Raw genomic sequence first — 26,566 nt, forward strand, 5'->3', positions numbered from 1 at the left:
GCTGCAAATGTTACAACTACAGAGAAATTATAAAGTAAATAATGAGAAAATGTTAAAGGAAATACTGTTATTCCAGTGCCATTCTTATACTAAAGTGTGGTAACTTCTAGCTATAACTCCATACAGAAGGGTTAAAGCGGATGAACACCTGCATTCCCACTGTTACATATGCTGTTTGATATGCTGGGGATTTCCCACGTTCAGTCATGTTTTCATATAATCTTTATAACAAATTATGCCATCTATTTCATCTTCATTATACTTTCTCCACTCAGTACCCTCGAATTGTTTTCCCATGTTAGGAGATAGTCTTCATTCTTGTTGTGAAGCGACTTAATATTTCCTTGACTTCAGGAACCATAATTTTATTGTTTTTTTCTGGTTTTACTTTTTTGCTCACTAAATTGGTAGAAAAGTAGAGGAAGGACCAAAAGAGCAGTAACAGTTAAAGATTGATAGTTAAGTAATTGGTTTTTGATTTTTATTTGATTGTGTCTAAAAAATAGTATGAATTTTGAGGACAGTTCCCAAAAGGTTTTGCTGCTGAGTTTAGAGAGAGGCAATAATAATTTTTATATCAAAATTAATTGCAATTTGCAAATCTTTTGTTGTTATTTATTTTTGTTTTTTTGAAGCAGGGTTTTTCTGCGTAGCTTTGATTGTCCTGGAACTTGATCTATAGCTCAGGCTGGCCTTGAACTCATAGAGATCCGCCTGCCTTTTTCTCCAGAGTGCCACGCCCAGCTACAAATCATTTTTTTGTTTATTCTACAACTATAGATTTTTTATTTCATGTTTCATTTTGGTTTTTTTTTTTTTTAGTTTTCCTTTTAATATTCTTTTTTTTTAAATTTCAATTAAAATCTAATCATATCATTCCCCTCTTCCCTTTCCTCACTCTAATCTCTCCTTTGTCCCCTCTCTCCAACACCTCCACCCCCACTCCCTCTCAAACCGGTGGCCTCTTTGATTATTATTTTATATATATAATATCTATCTATATCTATATCTATATATATATATAACACATCAATACTTCAATAATTGGTGTTACTTTGGCTGACCCCTTGGTGTTGGATAACTAATTAGGGTGCTCATCCCTGGGAGAGACTAATTCTCTCTCTCAGCAGTTATTAGTTGCCTGTATAACTACATTTTGTTTGTTTGTTTGTTTTGGCTCCCACAGCTTCTGGGACAGCTTTCTGAGTGTTCAGGCAAGGCAGCCCTCAGGGACCTTTGTTAATTACATTTAATTGGTTGTAAGAGGTGAGGATGAAAAGATTGACGAAGTTAGTATCCTGCATTAGGGTGTAGCTCAGCAGTGGAGTGTCTGCTGAGGTTTTTGAGTTTGACCCCAGCACCCCAGGAGAGGAGGGAGGAAAGGAATGGAAAGCTCACATCCTTTCAGAATCACTGCTCAAGCTTTTTATTAAGCAACAGAGTGCAGCAGAAAGGGTACGTGGTTCATGAGGTACCATAGTCGTGGTGTGTAATGCACAGATTCTGGAGAGAAGACTCCCCGAGTTCAGATTCTGGCTAGGTGCCTATCAACCTATATAATGTCAAGTGAATTACTTAATAGACCCATGCCTCAGTTTACTCCTCTGGAAAGTGGAGGCTCTAATAGGACTTTGAGGGTGATTGTAATAGTGAGTGCCTGAAAACAGAGTGGACACTGTGAGAGTGCTGCTGCTAACGCAGCGAACGGGAAGTTTTGAACATTATCTTTTTAGCAGAAAGAAGGAAGTGAGAGTTGTGTGAGTAAGTGTACACGGCCGCCAGGGTGGAGTGACTATTGCTTAGAATACTGCTTGTTCTTTACCATGTGACCTGGGACAAGATGTGATGCTTCTAAGTAGAACTTTTATAGTACGAGTGAGCTTAGAGTGGGTGCGCTGAAGTGAAGGAATCAGTGTGGTAAAGTTCCTAGAGCATGATAGATGTGTAAGATACAATACATGGTTTAAATGCTCTAGAACCTCTGCTCAACAACATTCACTAGATTGGTTATTTTTATTCTCAGTAAAGTCATCACCCATGAAACTGGACTCAGTTCTCTTTGCTCTAAGGAACTCTCATAGTTTAAGAGATTTGTCCTGAGTTTCTCCAACCTCGAGAGAATTAGGAATATTAAAAACAGTCCCTAGGGGCTGGGAAGATGGCTTAGTCAGTGCAGTGTTTTCTGCACCAGCCTGAGGCCCCTGGCTGCATCCCCAGCATCCAGTAAAAGCTCGCTGTGGTTGTGGGTACCTGTTATCCCTGCCCTGGGAGGTGAGGATCACAGGATTTTCCGACAAGCTAGCCTCTCTATAAGTGGATCAGTACTAGGTTCAGTGGTGGGAATGTCTCAATAAATAAGGGGAGAGCAATTGAGGAAGACACCCAGTTGTCAACTTCGGGTCCCTGTGCACATGTGCAGGCACACACACCCCTATACAAGCTATCTTATTTCTCTCCAAAAATTAGCTAGTTCACTAATGGACTTTTTGTTTTGTTTTTTGTTTAAGCTAAGGTCTTACAATAACTTAGGTTGACCTAATCTTCTGTGTACAGAGATCACACACCTAGCAGCAATGGACATTTTTTATGCTAAAGGAAAAAAACAGAAAGAAACAAAAATGCTGTAGCATTATGTGTTAGTAAAAAGTAGCAGCAGAAATTGCTAAATTAAAAGAAGGCTGCTGTTTAAATATACACAGCCCTGGCCCATCTTGATTGGCACTTAGTGGAGGATGTTACAGGAGCTGGAGGTCATGGTGGCTGAGGAACCTCTGGGGGAGGAGGGCATAAAATGACAAATTTCAAGGAGTATGGTTTCTAGTTTTAGGTTTTCTGAATTACAGTGTTGTTTGGCTTTGCTAGATGGAAGAAAAGTTGTTGTAAACAAATACATGGAATAAAGGTGCTGCATTTATTGAATAGTGGCTGCAGCCTTTCAGTTCAGATTAAAATTCGAGAATTATATAGGCACCAATACCCATGGACACTTGAATTTATCCAAAATCAAACAAAATCAACATTGATTTTCAGTTTGGATTTTCAGTTCCTCACCAAGAGAATCTGACTTGACTATGGCTGGAATCCACCCATTGTCTTCTACTTCAGTTACACCTGATTCACCCTCATTTCCTGTAGGTTCCGTGCTGCTTGTGCCGCTTCAGGATACTAACCCCCAACTGAGATGCAGCAGCCATGTCCTCTAGTTCCTTCTGGCCATCCTAAAGTGCAGTTGAAAACCCTACCCTTCCGTGATGTCCTTGAGTTTCTCATCAAGCCCATGAGTTTAGTTCAAAGCAGTATTCACCAGTTTCAAGAGAATTTTTTTTTTTTAATTTTTGCTTTGACACCTTAGCTAGTTAGAGAGATGCGTATCAAGGGATTTTTTTTTTATTATTTTTTTTTACTTTTGGTCAGATGGCTGGAGAAATCATAAAGTCCAAGTCTGGCTATGACACAAGCTGTCCTCACGAAGATAACTATCCTTAGAGTCTACTTATAAAAGTAAATGGGAAACTCCTTTGACTGGCTTTGTGCCACTACCTAAAAATGGGTTTAACAGAAGCTGCCTGGGTGCTCTTTATATTACATCTTTAGTTAGGTTGTCTTCCAGGATCCCAACTCAGATTTCTATTTCTTAGGCATTAGAAGTTGGAAAGAATTACTTTGTGTCTTTGTATCTTGTTTGACAGCTCACATCAGCCATGCTATTATAGAGATTAAAAATGAAAGGTAATAGAAACTCTGATCATTCTAGAACACCAATTAAAGAAAAACTTACTGCACATCTGATAGCGAAATTGATAACACTAGTTTTCAAGTATTCTTAAATGTTCCCTTTAGAAAAAATGAGGCTGACACTGCTACATGCAGTGAATCATACACGTCTGTAATGATTTGGTGATGCCCTTTATCTTCAAAGGAACGGAAAGAAGGCCTCTTGGGTTTGTCCTCTTCGTGACAAATCAGCTGCCTATGAAAGTGATATTAGATGGGCCTTTCACAGAAATTCTCAATGAGTGTTCTGATGAAGAGGAGACCAAATTCCAAGAAAACAGTTCTTGGTGTCCATGAAACTAAAGAAAGACGCTATGAAACCCAGCCCTCTACAAAAGCAGAAGTGTCTTTGGTAACCATTCAGGGAGTGTACCAGTGAAGAACAGGAAGAAGGTAGATGTTATTCAGCTCACAGTGGAGGGCTCATGATGAAAAGGAAGATCCTCTTGCCAGAGGGAAGTGCCTCTCTCTGTCAGAGACACAAAGTCGTTCCACAAAAGGGGTTCTCTGTGTTAACCATCATACGTAAGGTGCCCAGTGCTTGATCCTGCTGCCATTCCGCCTTCATTACCAGGCCACTCAGTCCATCCTACCACAGGCCAGTGGCATCAGATTGGCCAGAAGAACCAAGAAGTTAATAATGAAGTGCAGCTCGGAATGTCTGGTCCTGTGCAACAGTGCAATGAAATACAAGCACATAGTTTGTGTTAATGGAGTGGAAAACAGCCTTGTCATTTCAGGAAAAAAGTGACTGCCTTGTTATTGCCAGTGCCCCCTTGTCAATGTGAATGGTGCACAAAGGTTGTATTAGTAAAGTTTCAAAATGCTAAACCTTTGTGCTTGGTGTAGCATTCATGCTTGTGAAGTTTATGGCTCGGTAAGGAAGGAAAGTATGCTTGTCAGTAAGAGGATAAAAGACAAATGACCAGTCCATTTAACTTAATGAAGCATTTAAAATTCAAAAATTACAGCTTCATCAGTGTTAATTAAAAACAAGGTTTATACCATTGGAATTTTTAACAGTGCCTATTTTTTAGTTAAAAATAATAGAATATTTTCAACTATGAAATACTTGAGGGTGTAGGGAAAAAAAAACCCTATCAGTATGTTGTTAAAATTGACACATGATAAAATAAAGAAGTAATATTTGCTAAACAAAAATTTAATTACTATTGATGAAACTATTTTATATGCAAAATAATGTACTTAAAAAGTAAGAAGATTTTGAAGGAACTTTAATTTTGTATTAGTAGGAATTACATTCAAAGTACTTTCAAACGCCACTAAAGTGTTTTCATTGAGAAATATTCAGATTAAAACCTTTTTGGATTTTGTATAGACAAAAATAAAAATATATACATAGTTGTCTCTTAATATCATGGGATTCCACATCTATGGAGTCAGCTAACTATGGATCAAAAATGCATGTGCGCTAAGCTTTGTACTCAGTACATGTACATACATTGTACTCAGTATTGTAAACAATATGGTGACGTTCATGAATATAGCTATGCATAGGTCTTATACAAATACTAAGCCATTTTATTTAAGGAGTGTGTCACATATTTTGTTACCTACAGGATATCCTGGAACCATCCTCTGTAGACACCAAGGGATAAGTGTATATACTATATAGAAAGAGGAAGGGAATGCATGTATCTTCAAATATATTTGTTTTACAAAATTTCTACGTGTTTAAGAAAGAAAAATGGCTTTTGTTAGTTAAATTAATAAGTATTCCCTTATTCTAATAGACTGAATCAAATTTTACCTTTAGTCTTACTTCTTAGTTTTGTTGTTTTTACTTTTTGGCATAATTTACCGAAAAGCTTATTTTCTGTGAGTTGACACAGTTTGCATCTTTTTATAGATGACAAAACTGAAAACAGATTTGCAGCGGAAAGAGATGACTACGGATCAGATACTATGAGTGAGATAAACATTGTTGGCAGAATTACACTAAACCTTTGGAGAATCATGAGGAATGAGGTGAGGCTTTTAATCTAAAATGTTTGGAAATAAAGGTAGAACAATTAACAGTTTATTCATGGAGTATTAGTATAAATTCTCTATGTTTTGTGATTTATTTTGTTGTATGTAAGTAAAGTTGCAAAATATAAAATGACAAAATAAAAAAATTATGCCTTCATTGTTTTTCTATTTATGTCTATCTAACTTAACAACTAGAAAAATCATTATCATCATACATACCTGTCATGAATCCATAGCTAGCCTAGGCTGTATAATGAGACCCTTAAAAATAATAGTCTATAATTGTAATAAAATATTACGGTATTTGTGTTTAATATTGTATAATCTCATCATTTTAAGAAAATCTAGTCTTAGATTTTCTTAGGAAGACTTAGGAAGGAAACTTTCATAATAAATACATTTAAGTACTGAGCCAAACTGGAGAGAAACTGTTTGGCAGTAGTTAATAGCAGTATCCCATTGGATAGGCTTTTGGGTTAAATAATTTCAGCAAACTCTCCCATTAATTTACACTCCTTTATAGAAATGGTTATTTCACACACAATAAAAGTAAGCTTGTAGAGTTTACTAGATATTTATGTCTTGGAAGTTGTTTATTTTTTCTATGTAAAATATAAAGATTTCTACTATAAGTTGGTTGTTTTAGATTTTGGACTTGGAGTAATAAGAGCTGAAACAATTAGATGAAAATTCATTCTCCAATAGCATCTCCTATTTGAAACTACTTTTTCATTATACACTTTCTATTTTTCCCTTTGTATTCAGTGATCGTGTAGCTGTCCTGGATTTTTGTTAAACACTGACTTACCAAGCATGCTGGAGCCCTGTCACATGCAAATCATACCCGATAAAGCAGTGGGTTCTTTATAAAAAATTATGTGGCCTCAATTTTCTTCTTTATGCCCTGAGTCTGAAGATGTGCTCACATTTAATCTAACTTCTAACTTGAAACTGTGCATTATATGAATCTGCTTGGGGATAATTTTATTTTGTGTACTCTTAGGTGGTATGTGAGGATTTGTGTATGCATACGTTTGATACCCAAGGCTGACCTCTAGCTTCCACAATAACGTTTGTGGAAGCTAGAGGTCAGCCTTGGATATCATTTCTCAGGAGCCATCCATCCACCTTGTATTTTGAAACAGGGTCTCTCATTGGCCTGGAGCTTACCCCCTCCCTAGCACTCATATTACAAATGGTGCTAACACACAGTGTGACCTTTTTACATGGGTTCGGGGGATTGAACTCAGGTCCTCATGAAGTACTTGACCAACTGAACCCTCTCCCCAGCCCACTGCTTTTTAAAAATTTAATTATTCCTGGCAATTTGACATTTTCCATGAAATCCTGAATGATAATAGTAATACGTCTCTCAAGACTTTGGAACAGAGCTGGCCTTGAGTATTTACTTTATACTAGAGACACTCAGATTATGTTTTCTGGATGCTTTTTAATCTTTGTGTCTTTTATCTGTTTCTCTCATGATGCTTGGCAATTTGTAACTTGTGTGATTCTTTCAAACATAAAATTTCTGCTGTTCCCACTGGAACTTTGAGTCCTTGGTAATAAACCCACTGCCTCTTAAACAATAATTTTTATTAGATATATGTTAGCTACTTAAAGGAATATGTGACTCTTTCACTGAAAACTGAATATATTTACAGACCTTGTAAATCATCAACTCCGTCTAGGCTTTCAGATTTTGTCAAGTGGTTTCACAGTACAGAGAACAGAGTGTTAGATTTGACTGTTTAGATTTTTCTTTTCTTTTTTTGTTCTTCTTTTTTTTTTTTTTTGGTTTTTCGAGACAGGGTTTCTCTGTGTAGTTTAGGTGCCTGTCCTAGATCTCACTCTGTAAACCAGGCTGGCCTCGAACTCACAGAGATCCGCCTGGCTCTGCCTCCCTGAGTGCTGGGATTAAAGGCGTGCACGCCAGCCCTAGATTTTTCAGTTTAAGAACCTGATTTGCCTGTATGGTAACACTCCTCGTTTCCAGTCATATCTCCCCCACATAGTCCCTCCTGTTCCTCCCATCTCTTCCCTCACTGTCTGCATTCAGAGAAAGCCATTGCGATTTATTCTCCACAGCACTAACTTGATCTGTAATGCATGTGTTCTGCCTACCGCTTTGAGGGTGAGCTTTATTCCACTGTTATCAATGTCTTTGCAGTCCTTCCTCATTTAAACTTGTTGGGTTGTCACTTCATCCGATTGCCGTTTCTACCTTTGTCCACCAGCGAGAGAGACAGGGAAAGAGAGTACCAATACTGACAAATTTTAAGTAAAGTAGACCAGTTTGGAGCACTGTCCTGAGATGAGATTAATATTAAATGCCTATTTTATTCTTCCTGGGTGGTAAATGTGGAAAATTTTATGTTCAGTAAGCTATACAAACTTTGAATTAATTATGTATAGCTTACTTGTAACAGACAATCTTTACAATTAGCTTTCCTTCTTCTATGAGAAGTTCTAAGTGGTGTTAGGACTTTTTAAAACCAGATGAGGTGGAGTTGACTAAAAGACAGCAACAAAGATCTACATGAATGTAATTATGCCGTACACTTTTTGTAGGTTGCTCTGACTAACTACACTTTTGAAAATGTGAGCTTTCATGTTCTCCATCAGCGTTTTCCCCTCTTCACCTTCCGCGTCCTGTCAGACTGGTTTGACAACAAGACAGACCTCTACAGGTAATGTTTACTGCTCAAGAGGAGGTCGGTTTATTTATTTATTTATTTATTTATTTATTTATTTATTTATTTATTTATTTATTTATTTATTTCAAATCAGCATTAGGGGCTGGAGACAGCTCTGCAGACTTAAGCACTGGCTGTATTCCAGTGGACCCAGGTTTGATTCCCAGCAGCCACGTGGCATCTCACAACTGTCTATAACTCCACTTTCAGGGGGTCCAGTGCCTCCTGGCATCTGCAGGCACCAGGCACACACATGGTACACAGTCACACGTGCCAACAAAGCACTCATACACATAAAATAATAAATAAATTAATTAATTTTAAAAGTAAAATTAAATCAGTATTATTGAGCTTTACACTTTTAAAATGAATAGTTCTCTGACTTTGTACCTAGCTACAAAAGACTACTCTAAACAAATTTACAATCAGTCTACCCAAAACCTAACTACCCATGTAATTACTAAGTAGATTTCTATTAGCTGATTGCTTCTGCCACATGTAGAACTTCATAGAAATGGAAATATTAGTAATCTATTGCTTCTTGTCAGACTTCTTTGATGAAACTCAACTATAATTTTTCTAACTTGTAACTGTTGTGAGATTCAATATTTTGCATGTTTTTCATTCTTTATTATTCAGTAATAGTCAGTTATATGTAATACATAACAGTTTATTCATTCAACTCTTAATAGACACCAGTTGTGGGTTGTAGCCACTATGAGTAAATATAATAAGTGTGTACGCAAGTCTATGTGAACATACATTTTCATATTCTATAGTTGACAGATTCCTGGGCCATATGGTTGGTTAGTTTCTGCTAACAATATCTGTTTTCTTTGGTAGTTCATCTACTGAAAATCTGCTGGAAATAAATTGTCCCAGCCCTTACTTAGCAGAAGAAAGAAAATATTTTTGACTGATACTTTACTGTCTTATTCTAGGGTTGAGTTTTGCTTTTTTTTTTTTCTGTTTCTTAAGTGCTATAAAGATTTTGATTGCCTTTCCTTCTGACTTTCACTGTTTCTGATAAGGAAACAGTCATTCACATATTCCTAGTTTGTCCAATTGATTTGATTTCCTGTCTTCTTTTTAAAGACATGATCTCTGTACATAGCCTAGGGTCTCCTTGGGCTCTAATGTAGCCCAGGATGGCCTCAGACTTGGAATCCTCCTCCCTCAATCTCCCAAATGCTAGGACTACAGTTGTACAAATCGACACTCATGCAATTGTTACTCTCTATGAGACGTAGAGTGGATTTGAGGGAATTACTCATTTCTCCTGGTCCAGCCTTAGTCTTTGGAAGTTCTTTTCTGGGGCATAAGGATGAGCCTCCTCAGCATTCCTATTCTTGCCACTGGGGAAAAAAACCTGTTTTGTATAACTAGCAGTTTCTGAGTCCAGGCAGGTTTTCTGCCTGTCTTTAGAGGCAGATGGTGATTCTTCTGCTGCTTCCTTAGCTACGGAGCTCCATTACTTACGTTCTGTGAGCAGGAGCCCCGTTCCCATCAGCTGGTGTTCCTCTGCTTAATGCCAAGTCTGTGATTGGGAATGCCATATACCAGATTCCAGGTGTTTCCCAAGCACCTCTAATTTGACAGGATTTCTACTCCCAAAGGAGAGAGGCGGGTGTCCAGTATTTAAAAATGGGTGTGTTTGGGCTTATCAAATAGAAGGTTAAATGGTGGAAAGATGGAAAGATGCAGCTTTAAAAAACAACTCTCGAGTATGTGAGGAAACAATTGACTTTTTAATACAATATATTCTGTATGGTTTTCCCCTCCACCAGCTCCTTCCAGCTCCTCCCCACCCACTTATCTCCTACCCCCCTTCTGTCTCTCATGGTATCTACTCATCTTCCATTCCATTTTGAGGAACTCAGGGAAGTGAAGTAGACTTCAGTAAGGACTAGGCTGCTGTCAAAACTTTACAGAGAAGTTAGGTTGTAGTTCAGTGATAGAGTGCCGGCTCAAGGGGAAAACCATATGTCAACCAATAAATAATACTTATTGTCGAAAACAATAGCAGTCCAGCCCCTCCTTGTTTTCTCCCAGGGTCCATGGAAGAATCTGTCAACCCGCTGAGGATCTAAACCTAGGGATATCGAATGATTCTGAGCACACTGAGTTCTTTAGTCCATTCACTTTATTCTTCTGAATCAATTCTATCTACACAGCTTCTTTTCTGTTCTCATCCTTAGCTCCTCTCAGTCCCCATTCTCTCATTATTCTACCTAGTTCTTTCCATCTTCCTTCTCCTCTTTGTTCCCCCAAGCGTGTGTGTGTGTGTGTGTGTGTGTGTGTGTGTGTGTGTGTGTGTGTGTGTGTATCCATTCATTCACAACTTGTTAGTAAAAACTACACAGTAAACTCACAGGAACAAGTATTCTGATAAGAGTCACACTTGGCAAAGACTTGGTCACCTTAATTGGTGACTGACAACAGCTGTAGATTGTAAAAAGTTCTGGCTATCACTTAAAGGGATAGCTACAAGGGTTACAAGGGAAGAAATGAAACCAATGAGAGATTTAAGGAAAAGGCAAAGAATACTTGTACTATTTCATGTGGTTAATAATATCCAGATATGATTAGTCCATTAACAGCTTTTTTTCTCTTAGTCACCTGAATCTCAGAACCTATACATAATTAGTCTACTGAGCCTAAAATCTTGCATTAAAAACTGGTGTAGAAATAAGTACAAAGTGTTAATTGTTTTTGAATCAGAGTGAGGAGGTGCCGGTAGAAGAAGCTTGGGCAACATAGTTGCTATTGATCTCTTAAAGGACTAAGATATAACAAGGCCAGACACCTGCACTATCACTTCTGGTTTACTATAATTCTTCCGAAGAGTTTTGACCCAACAAGGCCAGGCACCTGCAGTGCCACTCTGTGAAAGTTCTACAAGGACACTTTGACCAATTTTGCCTTGTCAGTGGCTAAGGATGGAGAACAAGACCTCTTAAGTATCTACAGTCCACATGGAACATAGATCTATTATGAAGCATATTTTAGTATGTTTCTATTCATAAAAATTGTACAGCCAAATAAGAAACCATCTTCTTGACTATCCACAATCATGTGTGCCCATAAGATTGAGATATAATCATGAGACTACATGTACACATTACTTGGAAATGCATGGTAAATGGAGAGATATCACAGCTGTAATTGCACAAGAAGTTTACACCAAGAAATAGCCAATTCATTCAAAAGGCAGTAATTCCATAACTCTTTGCATGATGATTTCCTCTAACAGAACCCTTGGTTCTGATAGGTTGACCTGAGCACTAGTTGTCACCTGCTGTATACTCCCATGGTCTTTTGCTACCAATAGCTCTCAATAATTTATATTCAACTTAACATTAAAAACTATATCTGATTTGTTTAGAGATGGTGTAGTGCTCTAGATGCACGTCATGCCACCTCTAATAGGGTGTTATTCTGAATAAATACCTTTTGCCAAGTGAAATAGAGAACTGGGCCTGGGTTAGCAAAGTCAAGGCGAAATTTGAAACTAATTATCCTTATGATACCTTATCATAAGTACTATTTTAAATAGTAGGTATTATTACTGAGTTGTATTCCTTGAAATTTTCTGACATTTAACTCCTTAACATACTTTATTTAAAGGTTCATATTGGGACTCTCCCCTTAAATAACCTCACTTTACCTGTATTCATGCATGGATTCTCTTTTGACAGATGGAAAATGGTTGATCATTATGTTAGCCGTGTCCGTGGAAATCTCCAAATGTTAGAACAGCTGGACCTTATTGGAAAAACCAGTGAAATGGCCAGACTTTTTGGCATTCAGTTTTTACACGTATTAACAAGAGGTTCACAGGTAGAAATTTTTCTTGTACACTTTAAAGTACTATATAAATGAGATACTTATTCTTGACCTGTTTGACATGATAGATTTTTAAACTTTGTATCTGTTATCAGTACCTGAGTAATTGAATCTTGTAGTATCATTAGAATTACCCCTTAGCAGTGAGAAAAACCAGGAAAGAACATCTACCTCATGATTTACATTTCTGAGTTTACCATCTTCCAAGTCCTAATAGGTCATTTTAATGTTAAAAATTAAGAATCTGAAAATCAATTTTAGTGACACCTTGAAATTTGACTAAATAATACTTAAAATAATATAGAAAACCATACGATCAATCTGCAGGGGGAAAGCACCCCCCAAATATTACCATATATTCAAGGGACATTCTTTTCTCTTTGCAGTACCGTGTAGAGTCAATGATGTTGCGGTTTGCTAAACCAATGAACTATATTCCTGTGACACCTAGTGTTCAGCAGAGATCCCAGATGAGAGCTCCACAGTGTGTTCCCCTCATCATGGAACCTGAGTCTCGTTTCTATAGCAACTCCGTTCTTGTTTTGGATTTCCAGTCACTATATCCTTCCATTGTGATTGCATATAACTACTGTTTTTCCACTTGCCTTGGCCATGTAGAGAATTTGGGAAAGTAAGATTTCTTTTTTATATTTCCAGGCATGTTATTGTTCTTTATATGTGTTAGGATTATAGACTGTCTTCATGGATTTTTACTTCACAGTGTCCTTATTAAGAATAAGAGGAATGGGGTATAGCTCAGCTGGCCCATTGTACAGCTGTCCTTAAGAGTAGGAGGAATTGGGGTACAGCACAGCTGGCCCACTGTTACAGCTGTCCTTAATAGTAGGAGGAATTGGGGTACAGCACAGCTGGCCCACTGTTACAGCTGTCCTTAAGAGTAGGAGGAATTGGGGTACAGCACAGCTGGCCCACTGTTACAGCTGTCCTTAATAGTAGGAGGAATTGGGGTACAGCACAGCTGGCCCATTGTTACAGCTGTCCTTAAGAGTAGGAGGAATTGGGGTACAGCACAGCTGGCCCATTGTTACAGCTGTCCTTAAGAGTAGGAGGAATTGGGGTACAGCACAGTCTTACTAATTGACATGAATCATATGACTGATTCAGTTTTGTAGCTGGATGGCTCATGTGAAGAGGATCCTGAGTAGAGACAGATCAGCCTTGCATCTTTCTGTTTGAGTCTTCATACCTATCAGTGGTCTCCTTTAGAATGAGAATTATTTTTATTACTTCAGCTTTCGGTACAATGCTTTGAAAATAATGATGTAATCCAGTTGTCACTTCCTCTTGACTTGAAATAGGCTGTGATTTTTCAAAAGATGAGTTAACTCTTACAGTTGGTTAGTTCATGTAAGTTCAATGAGAATAACATTTTTAAATTGTCAAAGGGGTGGATATATTTATTGTACTATAAGAAATACAGAATCTTCTTACTGATTTTGTGTACTTGAGACCAGATATTATGAGCTAGTCTGGTAGTGTCTTTCATAGGGAATATTTGTAGAAACTGTCTTTTATTAAGCAGGAAATTTGGAATTACTTATCTTTATACTTGAAATTTTCTTTAGGGAGCTTAATATAACATGATTATATTTTGAGTGAAATTATGTATTTTAGTGTATATTCAGCCCTTAAGTTGTAAAGTACTGCCATTTAAGAAATGCTTTTTTCTATAAATTGTGATATACGAAGAATTTTTGTTATTGAACCAAGCAAGCATATTACTAGTTACATGAATTCATGTTTATATGTTTGAAAAATGGAGTTGTGGTGAAATTAGAAAGATGTCTAAAAGCTGTGTTGTATCATCTGAGAAAGTCTCTGCTTCATACTTTCTTTCTAAACAGGTATGAGGAGTTCAAATTTGGCTGTACCTCTCTCAGAGTACCTCCAGATTTACTTTACCAAATTAGGCATGACATCACAGTGTCCCCCAACGGAGTAGCTTTTGTCAAGGTAATGCTCTCTTGTAAATGAAAGGAATTAACTGTGGCTTACGTGGAGAGAACAAGTAGTGTTTAGCTGTTGTTGACACAAGAGGTTACACGACTTGATGACATTTATCTCATAAGATCAAAAACAAATCTTCTAAGAAATCATCCTGAAAAAAATCATCTTACTTTGGTTGAATTTTGATTTAAAATATTTTAATTGCTACATTTTAATTAATGAAATATTGAAGAAAATAAATATACACCTATAGCATCTACCTTCTCCTATAATCTGGCAGACATACCTAGCAATTTGATGGTTAAAAGATGTTACCTGCAAAAATTTTAATTGCTTTAATGTATACATCCTACAAATGTTCTACATTATCTTAAATTTAATAATTACCATCTTAGACATGATGATACTCTAATATAGTTAATGATTACATTTTTAAAGAAGGCATCCAAATTAACAATAAGGTCCCTTTATTCTCTGTATGCTTTCTCCTTAAGAAAGACTAAAGAAAGCTTCCTGATTGAGTAAAGAAAATAGATTTCAGAGGTTATATCACCTCTCATATGCCAACTTCATTTCTTTTCTTGTTCCTTAGCAGTAAGTTAATGTATACTACACTTATGAAACTATGTTTGATGGTAGATGCAGATCCTACCAACCCTCCAATTCATTCTGGTGTACTTATTACCACTTAAGAGATAATACCAAACTTTAATTAGCAATTTATATGTAAAATTTTTTACCAGTAAGTTCTTGATATATTTCCTTCTTAGAAATCTTTGGAGTAGAATTTTTTTTTTTGTTTCCCCATGTCTAAAATAATCCATTTTCAAATAACATTTTTGCATATTTGATCGTGGTTCTTTTTATATTACATTTTAAGATATTATGCCTCACTGAGAAAGGAAAAAATCAGGAAGACAATCATATTCACAGTGGGGCGGGGGGGTGGGGGAGGCAGTGGAACCATGGGAATAAATCTAATCAAAGACTTCACGTCTTTGGCCTTGGCAATAAAAATTACAATACACTGAGAGGAACATGGTGGCACACACCTTTAATCCTAGCACAAAGGAAGCAGAGGCAGGAGGATCTCTGTGAGTTTCAACTAGCTTAGCAAGTTCCAGGCCAGCCAGGGCTACATTGTGAGACCTTGTCTAAAAAAGAAAAATTATAAAACACTGAAGAAAAAATAATAGGAGAAATGAGAAGATGGGAAAACTTCACTGTATGAGAATTAATATCATTAAAATAACATAATATCAAAATTGAACTACATATTTGATGCAGTCCCTAAGAAAATACCTATGACCTTAACAAAACAGAAAACAAACAAACAAAAAAATCTAACACTCATATGAAAACACAAATGATATCACATAGCAAAAGCCAGTTCTAAGCAAAAAGAGTAATAATGATGGAGGGGAGACATCATAATATCTGATTTCAAAATACACTATAAAGCCAAAGAGACAAAAGCTTCATAGTATAAACATAACATAAACAATGGAATAGAATAGGGAACCTAGAAATAAACCTGTGTATCTAAGCCATCTGATTCTTGACAAAAATGCTAAAAATAGACAGTGAAAAAAGTAACTCCAGTTCCAGGGGATCTGATGCCCTTTTCTGGACTCTGTGGGCACCGGCCACATGCATTATGCTCAGACATGCAGGCAAAACACTCATTCACATAAAACAAATAATACGCGTGAAATTAAAATTAAAATCACCTGAAAATGAATTGAAGGCCTAAAACTTTTAACAGTGATACAGAAAAACATCAGATAAACACTTCTGGAAATTGGTACTGGTAACAGTTTCCTGAGTGGGACTGAAAACTCGAATTAACAAGTGGGATTACATAAAATTTAAAAACTTCTGTCAGCAAATTAAACAATCAAGAGTAATCACAACTCCAACAGGATTAATATCCAAAATATATAAAGGACTCGAGAAATCTAATACCAGATAAGCACATAATCCAGTTAGTAAATAAGCCTGTGATCTCAAAGAAATCCCAGTGGCTGATGACCATGTGAAAGGTGCTGAGTGTCTTTGGCCACCAGGGAAATGTAAATCAAACTGCACTAAGATTCCACCTCACCACAGTCTAGGAGGCTGTCATCAAGGAAGGAAACAGATGCCAGCAAATGTGAGAGGAGTAAGGAACCCTTACCCAGCTGGTAGGACAATAAATCATTACAGCCCCGTGGAAACTGGTGTGAAGGCCCCTTTAAAGACTAAAGCCACCCTCCTGGGTATCCAGCCTCACTTCTGTGAATAAACCAGAAAGGAAGCACACTGAAGATATGCCTGTATGCCCCCTGTTTATTGCTGCACTGCTCACAACAACTAAGTCACAGAATCAGCCTGGGTGCCCATCCTGTGTATCCCCAGATGAGTGCATAAAAAAATGTGCCATGAGCCGGGTGGGGATGGCACACACCTTTAATCCCAGCACTGGGAGACAGAGGCAAGTGGATCTCTGTGAGTTCAAGGCCAGCCTGGGCTACAGAGTGAGATCCAGGAAAGGTGCCAAAGCTACACAGAGAAACCCTGTCTCGGGAAAAAAAAAAAAATGTGCCATGCACATGCAACGGAGTAGTGTGTGACCATAATGAATAATAAAATTGTGTCATTTTCAGGGAAATGGATGGAAACAAAGCCAACATATTAAGTAAAATAACCCAAACACAGAAAGACAAATACTACTTTTCCTCTCATATGTTGAAAATAGAGGCTTGGAGGAGAGGACCTGAAAGTAACAGGGTCTACTGGGGAAGGTAAAAGGAAGTGGACGGGGAAAGAGGGGAGTGTTAGAGAGCACAATAGAAAGGGTCTTAATAATGAAGACATAGTATGTGAGGATGAAAGTTTTCACAGCGTGCGCTAATAAAGGATAGAACAAAGGGAAGTTAAATCTGCTTCAAAAGGTACACCAAATGAATTAGAGGCTAGACTATATTTTCCTTGTCACATGTATGAGTTATTTGTTTAAGCTCCCTTTAATAGGATTTTTAAAACTTGATTTACGTTTTGACCTAGTATGTAAAAATAAAAGTAAGATTTTTTTAATATTCAAAAGTGTGATTATCCTATAACTGGGGTTTTAATTGTTCAGCTTGACATGCGTTATTTTGCACGTGACTATGAATCATCAGTTAGTAACTGTTTTGTGGTTTTTAATTCCTCCCGGAGTTCGCATAAATCCTCCCTAGTCTTGATTAATACAAATGATTTTTTTTTTTGGCAACAACAAATTTTATCACCTCATTATTCATCCCCTCTTCCAGATTGCTAATAAATATAGGCCGGAGGGGATGGCTTAGTGGTCTAAGCATCAGATTTGAAATACCTAGAGTCCCTGGAACTGCAGGTTTGAATGTCAGCAGAGTCAACCCAGCTCATCATTCTTCCAAGGTAGATAAATGGAGTTCCATGCAGAGCACTGTGTGGGGTCATTAGGGTGAGATCTTTAAAAACTGAGGTTGGTTATGAGTGATACAGGCCCATATGTCTTTCTAGAAGGATGGGGGTCTCGATCAAAGTTTGAACAGCATTGCCCTCTGAATTTGTTGTATGGTTGTTTATGTACTAGTTGACATCCTGCTTCCTGGAGTTCTCAGAGCTCACATAGAAGTGCCGCATTCAAATTCTAAACAGTACAGGAATGTTTGAGAAGAAAAACCCTCTTCAAAAGAAATAAAATGGCTCATTTTGTATGACAGCTACTAGTCCTGTGGCTATTTGTTAGTAGCATGTTTCAATTTATGAGTTGGCCATTATTATACTTGTTTCTTTCTTAGTTACTGAAATCTATATGCATGTATATATGACTGAGGAATTTTATACATTCTTTTTTTCCTTTTACAATAGCCTTCAGTACGAAAGGGTGTTCTACCAAGAATGCTTGAAGAGATATTGAAGACTAGATTCATGGTGAAGCAGTCAATGAAAGCTTACAAGCAAGACAGAGCCCTGTCCCGAATGCTGAATGCACGTCAGCTGGGACTAAAGCTGATAGCAAATGTCACATTTGGCTATACAGCTGCTAATTTCTCTGGGAGAATGCCATGCATTGAGGTAACACATTTAATACCTTTTTTTTTTCAGGATAGACTATTAAAGTATGTTGTTATGTTTTTAAACTTAAGTGTCATTTCCATGATATATTAGTTTTTCTTAAGTTGGGTCTATAAACATGCATCTTCCTGAGTATTTGTGAATTTTCTCTGAAAGTTCTGTTCCCTTATTTTAATAATAATTTTTAAATTATATGCATATTTTTACATTTATTAACATGAGATTTCAGTGCCAGTGTATAGTAGTTTTTACAGTAGTAACTTTGAGACAAAATTATTCCTTTTACTATTTTAATAGAAACCAAGTTATAGTGAGGTTGACTTGTCCAAATGTTACGATAAAGACAAATCATTCCACAGGCTGGGGAAACAGTTCAGTCAGTAAAGTGCCTACTGTGTAAAGCTGAGGGGCCCAGGTTCTGATCTCCAGTACCCACATGCAATGTCAGAGCAGCAGCTTATTGCCTGTGGTCTCTGAGCTGATCCCTGTGGCAACAGGGAATCCCTCGAGCTTGCTGACTTACTGACTAGTTAGTCTAGCTGAATAAGTGAGCTCTAGGTTCCATGGAGGAACCTGTCTCAAAAAAGGTGGAAAACAATTGAGTAAGACACCTAATATCAACCTCTGGCCACTATACACACACACACACACACACACACACACACACACACACACACACACACACACACACTCACATTAAATGTACATGCACCATACACAAAAAGTAAAATATTTGTTAGTGTACCTATTAAAGAAGCTAAAACCTTCATTTGGATTGATCAGTTGAAAAGCACTTTTCATAGAATAAGACTAATTTCTTAAGATGTTTAGTAGAAATGAATACAATACAGTGCAACAGAATAGTAAATGTACTAATGGCAGAGAAAAGACAGGAGATTTGTTGACCTAATGATCTTTAATGTCATATGAGGGCCGTGATGTGCCCAATTTACGTACTTTGCAAAGAGAAAACGAGAGGAGGAAGAGTCTTCTCACAGCTCACAATAGGCGGTGAGCCTCACTCCTGCTCAGGGGCTGACAGTAGAACTCAGCAGGTCAGGTGCTCACTAAAGCCTGATGGATAACTTGACTTAATTCCCTGGAACCCACAAAAAAGTAGAAGGAGAAATTGGCTTCCACAGAGTAATCTTCTGGCTTCCACATATATGCTGATCACACAGCATACGTGCTTTTTTTAAGGTGCTGATGTAAGGCTGGAGAGTTGGCTCAGTCAGTAAGGTTCTTGCTCTGCATGCTTAAAAACTTGAGAGCCTCGGTACCCGTAAATGGTGTGCACTGCCATGGCTGGAACCCCAGTGCTAGAGGGAAGATGGGGGCCTAGGAGAAGATGGCTGCTGGGCAGAGACTGAACATTTTGTTAAAACTTACTAGTTTCAGGTAGATAACTTGACTTCTAGTGCTTTTATGGTTGGTTGTTTTATTATTATTCTGTTTTGTATTGAGACAGATCTCCCTATGTAATCCTAGCTGGCCTGGAACACATAGAGATCTGCCTACCTCTACCTCCTAAGTACTGGGATTAAAGATCTGTACCGCCATGGATGGTAATTCGTGGTATATTTTAGTGTATTAAGTTATGGTTCACATTTTCAAGGTTTTCTAATATACTCAAAGTCTCAATAGGATATATTATCTTAATTTAAAATGCAAATTAAATTTTTGCTCCCAGTTTTGTTATCTGTTCCTTTGTTCATATGCTAGTGTTTACTTTGCAGTACAACTTTAGACAGTTTTCTAAATACTATTCAATCCTATGTTTAGTTTGGAAATTTCAACTTTGGTCACATAATACTAATGGTATATAGTCTCCTTAGTTTACCAGCTATATAATCTAATGAAGATGTGTCTCGCATTGCCTAAGGCCTAGTATCTTTTATCAGCTTGTGCCATAATCCTTGCTAAAACTCACTGGTCACAGTGAAAGAACCCTGGGGTCATATTTATTTACCTACTTGTTTTAAATTGAACACTGTTAATTTATTTTCTGCCATACAATTGTGTACATTTTTTTCTTTTACTTAATTTTACTAGAAAAAGTATAAATAATCACAAAGATTTAATTTCAGCATTTAAATTATCATAAACACTGACAATTTTTGAAGGATGTACACATATATTTCTTATACTTGGACCCAACACAATGTAATTCGTGCCCTGGTTGGTTATATGGGTATAAAAGAAAGACTTTGAATAAACAAGGCTTATTGTTCCAAGAATCAAATGTACATGTGTACCTTGTAAAAGTGTGCAATCCATTGTACTTCCTGTTACATTCAAAGGCAAGTCCATAGTCATCGATTCTTTTAAATTCACTTTTTAAACTTTATGGTAACAGTGGGAGCTATTTTCGTTTTACATTATTTCATTTCTAGAAATACTCAATAATTAAAATTTTAGTATCATTAAAATCTGTTGACTTTCACTGAGCTTTGTTAAGAAATCATTTCCAATGTGTTTATATCAACAGGTTGGTGATAGTATTGTTCACAAAGCCAGAGAGACCCTGGAACGAGCAATTAAACTAGTGAATGATACCAAGAAATGGGGTGCTAGGGTTGTTTATGGTGATACTGACAGGTAATGAATGGATTTAGGGGTTTATACTTGGGTTTTTGGTTTGGTTTGGGTTTTTTTTTTCCTTATTTTCTTTTTTGTTTTGTTTACATTTATTGATACCTTCTTTTTGTATTTGAAATAGCTTAGGGGAAATCCTTTTAAATTCTTTCTCCTATATCAGTCTTCTTGTCCTTATGATCTTTTGGTTGGGTAATTCTTCTGAGTCACTGTATTTAAGTCCCTTAAAATAATAGTGGTAGTAGTAATAACAATAACAATAACAATATAATAATAATAATAAACAACTGCAGGCTAGGAAGATGGCTCAGAGTTTTTAAGAACATTTGCTATGCTACCAGGAAGACCTGATTTTGGATTCACGGTACCTACATTAAAAGCTAGATATGGCCACATGAGTAACCCCAGCACTAGGGAGGGCAAGGGCAGGAATATCTCTGGTGTGCTGGCTACCACTATAGCAGAACAATGATAGGAATACTCATTGTCATACTCTGTCCTTAGTAAACACCTGCATACACATGTGCACACGTGTACACACACACACACACACACACACACACACACACACACACCCCACATAATCAAAACAAAAAATAAGCTGTTTAGGGCTGGAGAGATGGCTCAGAAGTTAAGAGCACTGGCTGTTCTTCCAAAGGTCTTGAGTTCAATTCTCAGCAACCACATGGTGGCTCACAACCATCTGTAATGAGATCTGGTGCCCTCTTCTGGTGTGCAAACATACATGCAGGCAGAACACTGTATACATAGTAAATAAATCTTTTTAAAAAAAAACTTTTTAAAAGGCATTTGTCAAAGCCTTATGCTGTTAACTTTTTATTAAATCTATTGACCTTCTAAGAGAAGCAAACAGTTACTCATTTGATCCCAAAGAATATGCAGACTTCTATAACCCCATTCACATCCTGGTGAAGAATGGGACAGCTTTTGAATCCTGGATTACTAGTATCAGCCTGTTTGTTTTGTTACTTAGTCTAATATTTTTCAAGACCCAGTTATTTATGTAACATCTTACTTGTTTGGCTCCTTGAAATCCTTCTAGAATGTAGATATTCTAATTTGTTGCCGTCTGAAGTGGTTTTCATAGTAAGTTTAGGGTCCCATTGTGATCAAGCTAGAAGCACTTGCCTCAGTCCCTCAGATCATTATGCAACAGAGCAATAGGAGAGAATGTTTCTAATCAATAAAAATAACTTGTAAGTGATCTTTAAACAGTTTTTAATCTTTGCAGTCCTTTAAAATGTATATTCAATCAGCATTATATTAGTGCTCAGTGAGACCTTGTTGCATGTGGCAATCTTTTTATTACCAGTAGACAGGGATAGTTTGGTATTTTCCGAGCTCTGTCAGTATTATCTAATGTTGCTCATCAAAAGCCATATTTTAGTTTTTTTTTTGTTTTTTTTTTTTGGTTTTTCGAGACAGGGTTTCTCTGTGTAGCTTTGCGCCTGTCCTGGAACTCACTTGGTAGCCCAGGCTGGCCTCGAACTCACAGAGATCCGCCTGGCTCTGCCTCCCGAGTGCTGGGATTAAAGGCGTGCGCCACCACCGCCCAGCCATATTTTAGTTTTATCTTTGGGCATTTTGCTGCTAAGTTAAACTTATGCTTGGTAGTCTATCAAAATAGTACTAAAACAAACTTCATTATGTTAGATTTCTTTGTGAAATTTGTATAAAAATATGTAAATTGTTGCTTTTAACTGAGAGTCTGTATGTATTAGTTGGTGATACATAGAATCATAAGTTATCATGATTTTTATTGAATATTATATACCATTTAAAATCTTTAAGAATTGAAACAAGCCAGGGGTAGTGGTGCATGCCCTTGATTCCTAGCAGTGGGGAAACAGAGGCAGGTATATCTCTGTGAGTTCAAATCCAGCCTAATCTACATAGATAGTTCCAGACCAACCAGGGCTACACAGTGAGACCCTCCCTTTAAAAATTTTTAATTAAAAAATAATTTCAGGGCCTGGAGAGATGGCTCAGAGGTTAGGAGCACCGACTGCTCCTCCAGAGGTCCTGAGTTCAAGTCCCAGCAACCACATGGTGGCTCACAACCATCTGTAATGAGATCTGGCACCCTCTTCTGTATGCATAATAAATAAATAAATCTTTAAAAAAATAATAATAATTTCAAACAAAATCCAGTACTCGCAGGCTCTCAGAACCAACTGGGGGTGAGGAGTATTACTTAGGCTAGCAGTTTATATGCTATTGGAAGTTCATGCCCTTAGGTAAGAAATTGTCACCAACTAGTCAGTAATTGAGACATAAATATAAATTTATGTTTTGACTGCTAGCAAGTACTTTCTCTGTATATCAGATTTTACAGGAATATTGAGATTCCAATCAGTTAAATTTATGGACAGTATCATTTTGATCACCCTTAATTATTTCATCTGTGAGGACAATTTTTTTAGGATGTGCATTCTAGCAGCAGACTACAAATCAGTTATTAGAAGTACAAAAAAATTCCCAGAATATGTCTTAATAATTAATTTTATTCAAATTAAGTCTCATTTTTTCATTGGGAGGATAATTATGATAAAAGGTAGAAAATGACTTAGAAATAATAAATTTAACACTTGGCAGAGTGGAAAAGAAATCTCAACTAAAAGAAAGGATCTGAAATCTGTCTAGCTGTATTCTAAGTGTATTCACATGGCCAATCATAATTCACTTAGCTTCTCTGACTCAACTACTTCATCAACTGAATGAAGGAATTTTGTAAATGATGATGAGTCACCATTGCCTCCCTCAGTTTCAAGGATCTTGATTCATAAAGAATCTCGGGTCCCATCTGAGGAGGGTCAGTTACCAGAATATCAAAAGGATACAGAAGCCTGTTTTCCCACTAGAGCAGGTTTTTTTACTGCCCCCCACTTAAGTGTAATAAATAAGCACACTGTATACTATAGTGTTCAGACAGTTACTTCATATGGTAATGGGTCTCATTCATATTCATTCCATCCAACGGGACATAACTGCTTCAGTCAATGACTAAAACCATTTATAATAGTAATTCTTAGGCAGTGTAGGGAAGAACTTCCAGTAAGAATATATATACTTCTAGAATAGGGAAGTAAAATCAGAATCTCTTGGGAAATAAATCAGATCATAACTAAGAAAAGCCTCCTAGATAACACTCATATCCCTATTTAGTTCCTACAGTGTATACTAATTGTTAATTCTAAATGTATACTTGAACATTATTCAAGATGAATGTTATTTAAATGTGTTAAAAGTTCAGTGATGATGCAAATTGGATGTAAGACACTCCTTTTACCAGGTGTGGCTAATGCCTGTAATCCTAAGATTTGACAGTCAAGAGGCATAAGGATTACCCCAAGTTCTGGACTCAAGTGGGTTACATGGTGAGCTCCAGGCCAGGCATGACTACTTAACAAGGCCATCTCAAAAACAGTTGTGACAACAAAGGCATCTTTTCCTTTTTAGGCTAGTCATCTATATTCTATGACCAAAATTTCACATTCATTCAGGCTAATTCCCTTGAAACGTAGGTCCAAATCAAGTTAGCCACAGCAGAGTATCCACTAATAAGCCCACTAATGCTATTAAGTAAAATCTCATATAATAACTTCTAAAGTATAGTGAGTGTGCTTATATGTGTGTATACATATATAAACTATACATATCTGTAGGCTTTTGTGCCCCTGACCCAAGAGTTAACATGAGTCACTTTCTATTACTGTAGATTAGTTTTATTTTTTCAAGTATTTTATATAAACGGAATTATACAGTATGTGCTTTCTTATGTCTGGTCCTGAAGAGTGAGCACTCTAGGAGACAGATGGGGGAGAGAGCTAGAGAACATAGAGGTGAGTGCTATTCTAGAAGTCTATGGATTATGCTATGGTCACTTGGCCCATCTGGTAAAGGAACAAATATGACATGTTTGGGTATCTCACACACACACACTTGGTTTTATCACTTTTATTAAAATATAGTCTTAACAAAAGTGCACAGCGTATAGTTTATATAAAATATATGGGCCTGAGTAACCAGCCACTCTACTCAAGTTACAGAACATTTCTATTGCCATAAAAAGTTCTTTCATGTCTCCCCTCTACAGTCAATGTCTCATTTCCCCTATCAGCACCCCATGCTCCACATCTCTGACTTCTGTCACCATAGCTTAACTCTACTTGTTCTTAAATATATGGATATGTGCATCTTAGTTTTCAAGTGCTTGCCTTCATCATTGCATCTGAAAAACTTGAAAATGATAACTTTTTATAATAAAAATAGTTTGACAGTCACTTAATAAACATAATAGCATAAAAATCAGCATCCCACTTCTGTATGTTTAAGTACAGTTTAAAGGAAAAAGGATGTCCATGCAAAAAGATGTATATAAATCTTTTTTGGAATTGTATTCCTTATAGTCAGATGAATAGATAGAAATTTTATGATATATTCATACAGTGAAATACCCAGTCATAAAAAGAAACCGGCTATCCCAACATCGTAGATGACTCTCTAAGGTAGGCTGAGTGAAAGAACCAGACACAATAGAGTATGTATGGTATAGTTCCATTTATACAAAATTCTTGAAAAAACAAAAGTAATCTGTAGTAACAGAAAGCCAATCGTGTGTTAATCCTGGGGCAGGAGTACAGTTTTAAAAGACCGTATTTTTTGATTAACTTAACTGTGCGCCATACACAACCTTGAATGTTGGGGTGATCTAGGACCTTCTTGACACTTCAGTGTCTGAGTTTCAGTTGTAGCCTTTAAGAGCTATCACAAGATATCCTGTAAGGATCTAAGGGGAAAGGGATAATTAAAGAGAAAAATCTGTGATAGGAAGCAACTTAAGAAGGAACAGTCAGGGCAAACGAAGTAGGTCATCTTGGTTTAGACTGTTTATTAGCCAGGAAGTGACTCTTGATGACATTGTTCTTAGGATGACTTCCGAGTTACCCTGCTGTATTTTTAATCTCTTAGTATGTTTGTGCTACTGAAAGGAGCCACTAAGGAGCAGTCTTTTAAGATTGGTCAAGAAATTGCTGAAGCTGTTACTGCTACTAATCCTAAGCCAGTGAAATTGAAGTTTGAAAAGGTAAGGGGAATAGAGTATTACTAATCACATGCAGATTACATACTCTTAGGAATTTCTGACTTACCAGTCTGTAGCTCTGTAAATACGTTGACTGTTAAAGTTTTTAGTTTTATATAATCTCTCAGTTTGGGAGCGTTGTGTGTGTATAGCTGTGTTTGTTTGGTTCATTTGGTTTGGTTTGGGGTTTGTGTTTGGTGTTTGGGTATGATGTTAGGGCCTAGCTTGTACTAACACTCTATCACTGAGCTATATCTGCCAGGCCTCTGAATTTTCTTTTTTCAGTAATGTCTTAAGATGTGAAAAGATGATTTCATTTACTTTTGCTATAAAACAGGCCACTCTAAACTTAATGGTATAAGACAGCCAACATATCGATAGATTTTATGGTTCCGGAATTTCAAAAAGCTACACCAGAGTATTTGTCTCCGCTTCAGTTTCTAGGCCCTCAGCTGGGGAGTTACAAAGGCTGACTGTAACCTCAGCACTCGACAACTCAGAGCTAAAG

At 37.0% G+C, this 26,566-nt stretch overlaps 1 protein-coding gene and 1 pseudogene across 5 annotated transcripts in view; both read left to right on the forward strand.

Annotated features, from left to right (window-relative positions):
* Rev3l (REV3 like, DNA directed polymerase zeta catalytic subunit) overlaps positions 1-26,566 on the forward strand; it is a 152,763-nt gene that overhangs the window by 109,887 nt on the left and 16,310 nt on the right. For 4 of the 5 annotated variants that reach the window (XM_052751437.1, XM_052751438.1, XM_052751439.1 and 1 more), the window contains 8 exons: positions 5,645-5,763; positions 8,338-8,456; positions 12,161-12,302; positions 12,695-12,939; positions 14,174-14,282; positions 18,153-18,359; positions 20,848-20,957; positions 25,947-26,061. In XM_052751437.1, coding sequence (XP_052607397.1) covers positions 5,645-5,763; positions 8,338-8,456; positions 12,161-12,302; positions 12,695-12,939; positions 14,174-14,282; positions 18,153-18,359; positions 20,848-20,957; positions 25,947-26,061 — 1,166 coding nt within the window. Of the gene's footprint in view, positions 1-5,644; positions 5,764-8,337; positions 8,457-12,160; positions 12,303-12,694; positions 12,940-14,173; positions 14,283-17,569; positions 17,697-18,152; positions 18,360-20,847; positions 20,958-25,946; positions 26,062-26,566 lie in introns of those variants that run through there. The other variant, XR_008221293.1, reaches the window with a different exon arrangement.
* Positions 9-5,634, forward strand: LOC128118657 (E3 SUMO-protein ligase PIAS2-like; annotated as a pseudogene).

This window comes from Peromyscus californicus, unplaced genomic scaffold, assembly GCF_007827085.1.
Source record: "Peromyscus californicus insignis strain IS unplaced genomic scaffold, ASM782708v3 Scaffold_22__1_contigs__length_63687245, whole genome shotgun sequence".
NCBI lineage: Eukaryota > Metazoa > Chordata > Mammalia > Rodentia > Cricetidae > Peromyscus > Peromyscus californicus.